Source organism: Monodelphis domestica, chromosome 2, assembly GCF_027887165.1.
Source record: "Monodelphis domestica isolate mMonDom1 chromosome 2, mMonDom1.pri, whole genome shotgun sequence".
Classification (NCBI taxonomy): Eukaryota; Metazoa; Chordata; class Mammalia; order Didelphimorphia; family Didelphidae; genus Monodelphis; species Monodelphis domestica.
The window spans coordinates 261,268,787-261,280,119 of NC_077228.1; the positions used below are offsets into that span (position 1 = coordinate 261,268,787).

The 11,333-nt window shown below is 48.6% G+C and overlaps 2 protein-coding genes across 2 annotated transcripts; one reads left to right on the plus strand and one right to left on the minus strand.

The window, feature by feature from the left end:
* The first annotated feature begins 268 nt into the window (after positions 1-268).
* On the plus strand, positions 269-2,264 carry PPP1R35 (protein phosphatase 1 regulatory subunit 35). Its single transcript, XM_001371897.4, has 4 exons — positions 269-1,085; positions 1,315-1,588; positions 1,699-1,835; positions 1,982-2,264. The coding sequence occupies exons 1-4, from the start codon at positions 858-860 to the stop codon at positions 2,153-2,155; spliced, it is 813 nt and encodes a 270-aa protein (XP_001371934.3). The 5' UTR covers positions 269-857; the 3' UTR covers positions 2,156-2,264.
* Positions 2,265-2,879: 615 nt separating this feature from the next.
* MEPCE (methylphosphate capping enzyme) lies at positions 2,880-8,217 on the minus strand. Its single transcript, XM_001367011.5, has 4 exons — positions 5,549-8,217; positions 3,991-4,209; positions 3,672-3,798; positions 2,880-3,428 (listed from the first exon to the last, which is right to left on the minus strand). Exons 1-4 carry the CDS (start codon positions 7,181-7,183, stop codon positions 3,376-3,378), a joined length of 2,034 nt encoding a protein of 677 aa, XP_001367048.1. The 5' UTR covers positions 7,184-8,217; the 3' UTR covers positions 2,880-3,375.
* Between the last annotated feature and the right edge of the window lie 3,116 nt (positions 8,218-11,333).

Here is an 11,333-nt window from a genome sequence, read left to right on the forward strand (position 1 = left end):
TGACCCTAGTCAAGTTACTTACCTAAGCCTAACTTATTTTTTCATCCTTAAAATGGACTGACTGGGGTTATACCTAAAATTTCCTTCTTACAGGCCTACTGGTGAAAATGAATAGATAAGAGAAATTATGTCAGGGAATCAACGTAATTATTCTAGGCTCCTTTATTTAATACATATATTGGGAGGCAGTGCTATGAGGCAACTCTAAAATGTGGTCATGAAGATAAGGCAAATGAACCTTCATTCACCCGGGATCAGATCAGGAAGCATAAAGGATTGGACGTTTATCTGTCTGTTATATGCGGAGTACTTGGTCACTCTGCGTTTGTAAGCTGTTCTAGGTTTAGGAATGGGCGAAGGACTAAACTTCTTTCATCGTTTTTCATGCGAAGCACTGAGGCACTAGTCAAGAAGGCCACCGTCAATTTATACCTGGTAAGGTGAAGGAAAGAGAGCAAAGGTCCTCTGGCAGTTGAACATTCTCGCGTAACGTCATAGAAGGCGGTGCGGCTGGCAGCCATTCGTTCGCTTCCGTTTGTCCGTCCCTCCTCCCCGCCCCTCGGGCTTTGCGTCATGCCCAGGGACTACAGAGAGAACCAGAGTAGGAGTAGTCAATCCTCATCATCTTTTGATTGGTCGGGAAGCTCTTCTATCTAACCCAAGGGAGGGGTTTCATGTCACTTCGGGGCGGAAACGCTGTTGAAAAACTCGAGGGAGAAGTGACGCGTGAACTTGGGCGGGAGTTGTTCTCCCCGCCTTCTTTTTGAAGCGCTAACGGGTTCAGGTTGCGGCGTCTCTGCCGGAAGGCCTCTGTCTGCTGGTCCTCCGACTTTTTCTTTCCCGTTGATATTTCCCGGATGATGTTGAGCCGGGGCAAGGGGAGGCTCGGAAGGCCCTGGGTGGAGGGGGTGTCCCTGGGGGCTCCAGGAGTAGAGCCCGAACCCTTTGCCTCCAAGCCGGAACCCGAGCCTGGACTGGACCTGAGCTTGAGTCCTGGCTCCAGAAGCCCTGAACAGCCCTGCTCTATCTTGCGGCGGGAGGGAGCTCGGGCCGAGGGGCGGAGAGGACGGCAGAGAGCGCGGCAGGTGAGGAGGCCTCACCTCTCTCGTTCTTCATCCCTACCTCACACCTGATCTCCCAGTTTCTATCCCAGGCATCCTCACTTGTCCTCTGCCTTACTTACTTTCTTGATCTCCATGGCTAAGCGTACACTTATAATCAGTTAAACTTTACTCCCTATTTTGTATAGCGCCCTTGTCCCTCCCTCCTTGGACCTCCCGGAGCCTCCCACATCACCAGTCAATCTTTCTTCAGGTTCGCTTCCACCTGGCCTCCCCAGGTCAGTCTCCCTCTTCCAGAGCGTCCCCATCACAGGGAAAGCTATCCACAGGTGAACTTTTGGAGAAGTGTGAAGCCTTAACATCCCTCGAGTCCCCGGGACTTCAAAGTACTCTGGCCCTGGGACAACAACTGGAGTCTGTTAGAGAGGCCACAGCTCTGGGGCAGTTTGATGCCCTGAAGGCTGCAGGGGAACAGTTGAAAAGTTCCTTCCTAAGTCGTTGTGAGATGGAGGAAAACATATCAGAGGGTAAGGGAGCTATGGTTGATGGTAGCTGAGTTTCCCACCAAGGGATAGGGGTTATAGGTCCAGGGGTGGCTCAACCCCCATTGTCAGTAGGCACTACCTCTTCCCATCAGGTCTTAATGTGCCTAGATCCCAAAGGCTCTACCGGGATCTGGTGAGTCTGCAGGTTCCAAAGGAGCAAGTGTTGAATGCTGCGTTGATGGAAAGACTGGCCTTGCTTCCACCACAGCCTCAGGTCCCACCCCACAAGGTAAAGGTTTACGTTTGGTATGGAGGGGGCCAGGGAAAGGAGATGTCTTCTAAAATCAGGTCTCAGACCCAGTCCCCTTCTATCTCTTTTGCCTGCTATAAAACTTTCCCTATTGTTGTGCCTGACTTGTATTCCCACCCAAACAGGAGGTTCCAGCGGCAGGTCCAGAACTAAGCATCTTATGTGATCCTCAGTCACTGGCCCATGAGTCTCCACATTTAATACTTGAAGGGTTCCCTCTCTTGAAGCTCAGGCCACAGCCCCATCCTGCAGAGGATACTTTCCTCATGCACCAGACTCTCAGACGGTGGGATACGTAGTCTTACAGGATTGTCTTCACTTTTATTTTTGTAGTGGTGGGAGGGAGGGTGCACATGTTGGGATTGTCCTTTACATTGGGTTTTATAGAAATAAAGTTTTTTGATAAGTGAACTTTTTTTTCTGAGGATTTGGGAAAGGTTGGTAATCAGTAAGGCATAGCCTGGTAAAAACTCTTGGGAAATTTCTCATTACTACTCTGCTACCCCTCATACTCTAGGTGTGATCCCTCCAAGGGGAAAGGTGAAAAGAACATGAAGATGGATAGCAGTGTGAAGATAGCTAGCTTCTCCCTTAACCAAACAGGAACCCAGAAATTTCCCCATTTACATGAAATAGAATAGGTAGAGACAAAAGTTGATTTACTCTCCATCTATTGTCCTTAAAGCAGCCTTATCTGTTCTCTTCTTATGCATGACCACATTTGAAGCTAAAGGATCTACCTCAGCAGAGGCACCTATCTACCACTTTTCCCTAGTATGAAGTTCTGGAAAGTTACTTATTTCCAGAAAAATCTGAATTTGAATACTCCACACCTCTCTAGTCAATAAAAACCCTATTCTTTTACAGGAATTTCAGTCCATTGTTATCTTCAATGCCCCCCATTCCTTCAACAAGCCTCTAATACACCAGCCTGGGACATCTTTTGCAAAGGGGAAGGGTTATACTCCCTACCTAGATTCCTTTGCGGGTATCTTAAGTAAGAGAATTACGTTTAGGGGTCACTGCCTTCAATATCAGGTTTATTGTGCTGCTTTCATCCCAAACCCTCTCTTCCCCCCATCATACAAGGACCATCTAGAGGGGACTTCTGCTGCAGCATCTGGTGCTACCCTTCCTAGGTTGGTCCACTGAAACGTGGCCTGGGTGCCCACCAGGGGCTAGGAATCCAAGGGGTAGGTAGGGAAGGGACCAAAAGGGAAGGCCCAGAGCAACTGAGATTTGAACACCCACCTCCCCTTACTAAAACAAGGGTTCATGGTCCACACCATCCAGCCTACTAGGCTGTGGGGAAAAAGAGGTGGCAACCTTTAGTCCAGTTGTGCCTGCTGCTTAGGGTGCTGGAGGTTGGTAGGCTCCCTCTTAAAGATACTGGCAGGAAAACAGATTAGGTATCGGGAAGAGGAGCAAGCCATGGGTAGAACTTTTCTCCACCCCCCCACCCCCCAAGTCCTCAGTAACATAGAGCAGCCTCTAATAATCATTGTCCTTGGAGAACTCTTCAGTGGCTAGGGGAATTAGCCTTGTGGAACAGGTACACAGGACGCTGGAAGCCTGTAGGGAAAAGGTATGGGTCAGGAGGAGTAAGACTATAAAAGAAAATGTAGTAGCATTTACAGAACTCGGGTCATTTGTCTTCAAACAAGTATTGGTAGCAAATAATACAGAGACAACTGTTGTAATTTAAGACCTCCCCATAATTTCTACTTTTCCTTAACCAAGCTGGGAGATGTTATCCACCTTAAGTCCCCCCAACCTCCACACCCCCCATTAAGATCAAGACAGTCTGGATCTCACCTTTGGAAGAGTTATGGGGTGTGGCCACAAGCTCATAGCTGGAGAAGCCAACCTCAGGGGATGTCAAGTAGGAACTGAACTGCTCAGGTTTCAGTTGAATTCGATAATAGTTCTTGTAGATAGTTTCCTAGGAAGAGACAAGTACTAATCTTTTTTTGCAAATGCCAGGCATATTAAGTTCTTAATAATGTTATTGACTAATTCAGTCCCACTCTTAGCAAAGAGTTTTAGCCAAGGGCCCCATTTAACCTGTACAATCTCCTCAACCCCCACTTCTTGAGAATGATCCCTTTTCACTTTACCCTAGGGCCCAACTTACTGTAAGTGTCTTCCTCTTGCCATAGGATGACCAAGGCTGGGGCTCTAAAACCAGAATGCCCCCAGGTCGCAGGTGTCGGTAGATTCTTCGAAACATGCGCTTCAGTCCCTCATCACCCCAGTTCAGATGCACCCATTTGGTGAGGCTGAGACAGAGTACCACATCATACTCAGGAGCTTGGGCCTCTACCAATTCATCTCGATCTAACACATAATTACCCTGAGAAGGCAAGTTTTTTGGATAAAGGTCAACATAGGGAAACCAGTAATCTCCATTCCTTTATTCCACTATGAGGGTCTCAAATTAATGAGGGCAGGTTTTAATCTGTGGTTCTAACTGCCTTTCAAACAAGCTTACTGAGGGTACCACACTTGCCTAATTGGGAGTTACTGCTTCAGCACCTCTGCCTCACTGGCAGAACAGAAAGCACAAGGAAAGAGTATAGACAGTAGGGAGGCCATACCACAAACAAACTGCCAGAAATGATTAGTTATCTTAAGGGATGGGCAAGGTCAGCACAGGGAGAAAGGCCTAGTATACAGCCTTGACCCAGTTCCTGTACTTATCTCCCTCCCACACCAATTTTCCCTGGGCTAAAGAAGCATTACCTCATGAAGTCCTTGGCAGCCCCTCCAGGCTTTTCCCCATAGTCACCCCCCCCCCAACTCTCCACTCCCTGACTGACCCCCCCCCAGTTTCAAGAGAGTTTTCTTCAGTCTAAAATTTAATGTTTGTGGGTACAAAGACATATCCCTAATGCCTGGAAGACACTATATTGTCATTTCCCCTTCCCAATTCTATAGATCTTGAAGTAAGAAGTTTAAGACTACTTGTGTGACCAAATTAATGCAAAGCACTTAATTTCATTTGCAAAATGAAGGAGATGGACTAGTCCAAGGGGATCTTTGACTTCAAAGATTCTTTCTAGGGGTTAGATCTATAATCTTTTCTTACAATTTTTTTTTGGTTTTTCTCCTGGGTAGTTTTCTGACCACTAAATATATAAACTCAATGAGAAAAGTTGACTGCAGGGAGCTTTCTCATGAAGATAAGCATAAGTTTACAGTAGAAGAGGGCAACTAATCCTCTGCTCTATCCAACCTGAAAAGCACAGGAAGAGGCACTAGGCCAGATACCTGTCATCTGAGTATTCTCCTGGAGTATGTATCTCTGAGGTCAGGTTTTTGCCAGGTTAAAATACTCAATAGAATAATCCCAAATCCCCACTTTAGTAATTTGAGGTACCCCTGAGCCTTGCCTGCACTTATTTTAAGGGTGCAATAGGGATTAGGAGCCCCATACTCAATACCCTGTAAGCAAGCACCCTGAATTCATGGGGAAAGTGGTATATCAAGTCAAGGGAATATCATTGGAAGTCAAGGCTCTATCAGTACAGGCCTTAGCCTTTTTTTCAATTCTGAGTTCCCAAGCTGCAGTTCAGGGTATAGAAAATGAGATTTGCTCCTACCCAGTCCTGCCACTTCTCTCTCTCCTATCATGCCTCACTAAACAGTCTGCAAAAATGTCCCTTATTCTAACAGCTATTAGGTTTCCTTACCGTGATGAAGACAACATTGTTGGGAAATATGGAGGCATCAGCCCCATCCAGAGGCACTTGGGGTGCAGCAATGGGGCCCCGACTGGCAGTCAGTGAGGCTGGGAAGCAGCTCTTCTTTCGGGTGGTAGCAGTCCCTTTACCACCCTCTGGCCCTTGAACTCCTTCAGGTGACTGGGGTGTGAGCCGAAGTTCTTCAGATAGATAATGTCGGATATTCTGACGAGCAGAGTGTATGAGCCTGGCATCGATGTCTACACCCACTACTCGAGCTGGGCCCCACTTGCAAGCAATGCTTAGAGTCAGGTGGCCTACATTGCAGCCTAGGTCCAGTACATCACGGCCCTGGAACCATTCAGGCCTCATCACCCTAAGCCTTCCATCCTCACAATTTGGGTTTCGATAGCCATAGTACTTACAATAGTTCCCATACTGGAATTTACTTTGCTGCTTCTTGAAACCAGTGGCAGGCAGAGTGTGATGATGATGGCGGCCTCCCCCACTTGCTCTGCCTTTCTCCTTAGGGCCCTGGCCCCCAGCCCTGGCTCCTGACTCAGACTTGCTGGAAGTCCTACGTCGTTTCCGATGTCGGGAGGAAGAAGACAAGGGAGCAGGTGTAGTTGCAGCAGTTGAAGGGGTTGCACGAGTGCCTGGGGGGTCCTGTGGGGCAGGCAGGAGGGGGGACACTACTTCATCCCTGCAGTTGATGGCAGTGTTCAGTTCATAAGGCTGAGGGCCATCCCGGCCTTGGGACTTCTGTCGTTGTTGCAGCTGCTGGGGGGTGGCCTCCCCATGCAGTGAGGGAGTGGTGGAAGTTGGGGGAAGTGCAGAGGAGGTTGGGTCATTCCCCCCAGGCCCTCCTGCCTGTTGCTGGTGGTGCTGTCCACGATGTCGATGTCGCTTCCTACCAGTCTTGAGTGGTGAGGCACGAACCACTTGGGCCTCATCAGTGCAAGCATTGAGGCTGAGTGGGTCAGTGATGTCCTTGGGAATGAGGATCTCCACAGGGTCCCTCCCCTTAGCTGGCAGTGGGGAGGACTTGGGAGTCTCAGCATTAAGTGCCCGACTTACCTCCTCGTCCAGGAGGCTATTCAGATTCAAAGGATCGAAGATATTGCCCCCCAGGAGAAAATTGGAGGGCAAGACTGGGTCACAGTCCGAGTTAACTCGCCTACGCCTCTTGAAGGCTGGATGCTTGAAGCCACCCACATTACAGCTATTCCTCCTCTTGCTCCCACCGCCCCCAGGAGGCCTATGGGGCTGGAAGCCATTGCGCTGCCTGGGGGGTGCTGGGGGCCCTAGCTCTGCCCCGCCCCATCCCCTTCGCTCCTCCTCCATGTCAGGGGGAGGGGCCTCTCCATGAGCTTCAGGCTGTCGGGCCTCCCCCTGCGCCATCGAGCCGCCACCTCGATGCGGATTCTGGCCAGCCCTAGGGGGGGACGGGGCCGGGAAGCCCTCCCTGCCTGATACTGTGGGTATATGTGGGCTTGTTCCCTGAGCTGTCCCGCCGCAGAGCTCTCCGGAGGAGGCCTCGCGGTGTGGCTGCACCAGAGTGCCACCGCCACCACTGGAATCAGATTTAAGGGGCGGCGGGGCCGGCACGAGGAACGGCTCCTTCTCAGCTGCCATCTCGATCATCTCTTCCCCCCCTCCCCCGACTAAGCTAACGAGGGAGATCGGGGGCCTGCACCCCCCCTTCCCCTTCTTCCTCCCCGCCCCTTCTCCCAGTGCGCGCGTAACCCCGCTCTTCCCTTATTCTCTCGCGTCTCCACTAACCCGCGCGAGACCAAAACAAGCTGCCCGCGCGACCCGAACTGAGTAAGAAACCAACCGAGCCTGCGCTTTTTCCTCCACCCCTCCCAACGCGCGCGACCAGACACACAGCGCGTGCGCACTCCGCCCCACGCCCCCTGTTGTGCCCGCACCAGGGACAGAACAAACTTAACGGCTACAGGCTTTTTAAAAAAGGGAACCACCGCTTTCAAAGTGACACCCCGTCTCCTTCGCAACGATCTCCCTCCCACCCGTATCCGTCGCGCACGCCCACCAACCGTCGGCGTAGGGCCGATGGGAAGAGCTTCCTCACACCCCGTCCCTGGCTCCTGGGACTGAACGTCTGCGGCCTCCGCCTGGCTCCTAGCCCTGCTGCCTCGCAACCCCGCCTCCTTCCTCCCCGTAAGCCACGCCTGCGCACTCAACCTATCAATCTCGCGCTTCTTGGCGCTGCACGTGCTGGGACCTACCACTCACCCACTCGGAATCGCCAAACCAGTTTCTTAGCCCATTATACTGTCTTCCCTCTTCTGCCCAGAGAAGAACGTAGCAGCATCCTAGATGGGGATGGACACCTCAGCAAATTAATAATTCATTAATTATTATTACTTCACTTCCCCTCCCCCCCAAGCTCTTCTACGAGGGGTAGGGAAGAAGGAAAGGTGGAAATCGGAGGGAAGAGTGGGGGAGGGTCCTATTATCTCCTCCCAAATACTGGATGTCATTAAGATAAAATTGGTGCCAAGGTGTCCCCTTAACTCTTACACTCTTCTAGCAGAGAAAAACAGCAAGAAAAAAAGTTCTGCTGAAAAAGCCAAAAGATTGTCCTGGACTTTCCCCAAATTGGAATGACTGGGTTTCTTCACTATAGCCCCAGTTTCCCTGCCTCAGCCAAATTAAAAGGGTCGGAAGGGGTGGCAGGTATCACGTCACTCTATTTTTCCCGCCCACCTTCACCCTCTTGCCTGCACCTGCGCAGTCTTACTTCCCCCTTTCCTCCACCTTAATTTGTACCAACCCAATCAAAAGTCACCATCACCATTTGGCAGATTCTTTACAGTGAAGGAACGTGGCCTCAGCGCTTCCACACATTGGAAGATGAGGTGTTTGGACCGCCTTCCATCCATTGGCCAATAGGAAGGCGGAAGGGCTAGTTAGGGTGTGGAGTTTAGGACTGGGTCCTTTGATTTCGAAGAGAGAGTACCCTTAGGGGGCTTGTGGCCTGTGATTTATTTTAAAATAAAGATTAAATGGAGCAGAATTACAATCAAAATTCGTCAAAAGGAAAACGACAAGATTATCTACCCCTAAGCAGAGAGGCAAACCAGAAAGCCAAAAAAAACCCCATCTAATTGTAATCAGGCACTGCTCAAAATAACTAAAAACTGACTACGGCGGAATGGGGCACGCTGGGAATTGTAGTTTGACAGTCGCCCGGGGCTCTGCCTTCCCGTCTCCACGCATGCTCGCAGAGAGAGAAGCCGAACCGCGCTGGAGAGTTGGGTTAGCGCCCTTGCTGCCTTGGTTCTTATTTGGTGGTAAAGGCAGACGGAGGTGGGCTCCGCGAATTCGCCGGCTATTGCCACCTGTCGTCCTTCACCTCATTCCTGCCTCTTCGTAGGGCTCCAGGCCTAACCTTTGCCCCCCATTTCCCCAGCTCTGAGTCCCTAGCAAGCTCTGGACCCCCCCTTCCGGACAATCTGGTAGCTGAATCCCCTACTGTAGTTGACGGGGAGGCTTTAGAGGGCCTCCAGAGACCACTCCGAGCATTTGGAGGGAACCGAAGGCTTCTTAGAGGTGTTGGGACTTTAGTTCTGCCCCTGCACCCCAAAGTTAAGCACTGCCCTGGAAGGGATGAATGATCTCAAGAATGCCCTTTCAGGTTCTGATCCCTGGAGGAGGAGTTGGGCCAACCCTGGGTGGGAAGGGAGGTCAGACCTTTTGAACTCTGAGATTTTGATCTCGGAAATATTCGTTTTTATTAGATTCTTCAATACAAAATCCCTGGGAGAGACTGGTTTGAGGGCATTGTAGAATGTAGAGGTGAGGGGAAAGGAAACGGATCTCAGAGAAATCAGCATGATAATAGTTAGCCTCAATAACATTTTACGGATTGCAAAACACTACATATGTTACCTACTTTGCTTCTCATTACAAGTGTGAAGTAGATGCTTTTGTCAACGTGGAATTTAGGAATCCCAAACTTGTGGCCTAGTGGGATCTGATGAACCCCAAGTTTCAGGACTAGCTTGTAGACTGGAGACCCCAAAGCTTGTACTTGTTCCCAGTTCCCATGGAATCTACCCTGAAGGGGATCTCAAGTTAGCAGTTTCAGACTGAGTGGGAGACCCTCAGGGGATTGACAATCCTGGTTGGGTGAGATGAGCATATGCTAAAGACGTTCTTTGTTTTAGGTAGTCTCCCCTATTGTATTTGAACCTTTCCCAAGAAGATCCACACCTGGGCGGGAACCATCCTTTAGTATCCATTGTAGGTAGCCCCTTCTCTTATACCCTAGCCTCTAGCTATGATTCCTGTCCCAAGCTAGAGGGTACCCTGTCAGTGTAGTTTGAACACTCCTATTTTCTTTGTAGCTATAGTGATGTCAATCATCTTTCCCTAACCCTGGCTTTCCCAAATGGTATATAGGTTCCCCAAATTCTTTTGTATCTCAGAGTTGTCGTCTAGCCTTGTGGCACTCCTTAGGGATAATAACCCCAGAGTCCAGGGTTTGTACCCTGAAAAGGTTGTGGCGCGGACTCTGAGTAAAGGGCCAATTTGGACTTATCCTTATCCTGATTAAAGACTTGGTTTTTCTGACTATTTAATAGTTCTGTGTTATTTCCAAGTTAACACTTTTATTAACAGTTTTATGGATGAAAGGACCCAGGCTAAGTAACTTTCCCAGGGTCACACAGCTAGTAAGTGTGTAAGGCTGGATGTGAACTCTCCCTGACTCCCAAGTCCAGCACTTTATGCATTTAGCTATCTGCTGTTACTAGCATAATGATAATATTTATATGGCATTTTATGAATATTATCTCATTCTTACAGCAATGCTGGGAGGTAGGTGAGATATATATGTTATATATACATATACATACATACATATACATAAATCTGTGTGTATTATACACACAGGACATACCAAACATCTTAGTGTAGTTTTAAGCCATTAGAACTTAAAACTACACTAAGAATTTGGGGATTAAATATGTATCTGCTCTATATACAAACATTTCTGTGTATATATTTTCATGCATATATACTGAGGTGATGGGAGTATCATTTGTTTATTTGAAAGCTGCAGTGATACTAAGGAAAGGAAGATGTCAGCAGGCTCACAGCAGGGGTACTAGAAGGAAAAGAATATGAAGCTAAATTGGGATGCCAGGATATTTGAAGCAATTTGGAGAGATGTCATTGAACTTGTAAACCTCAAAATTTCTTAGACTTATAAATGTTGGAAATTTCACCATTGGGAAATTTCATACTTGAAAAATTTCCTATTGATAATGGGTCTTGACTATTGGAATGTGAACCCCATTGGCATGGGAGGTTCCTTCTCCTACCTTCTTAAGATTACTTTAGGACAGAAACCTTTTGCTGAACAATGGAAAGGACTTTGACCTATGCTTAAGCATAGAACAGGAATTTCTTTGAGTCATGATTGATTTTAGAATTGATACAATGGAGATACTTGGAATCAATCTCCACCCTATTCAGTCCTAACAGGATTGAGTAAGGGCTGCAGCCTAGATCAAAATTTAATTATTCCAATCTCTACCCTACTCAGGTTAACAGGATTTAGAAAGGGCTGTAGCAAAGGATCAAAGATTTAATTATTTGAAAATATGACCTTCAACAGACATGTGCAAAAGCCAGAGACCTCTGGGCGGTCCTGGGTTAAGCTAGAGCCTCCATTGGCACAGGGAAATTGATGGACAGGTGATTGGTAGATGTGAGGACTGAGGGGAGGGAACTTGGATGGTTTCCTTAAAGATAGGGGGGTCTG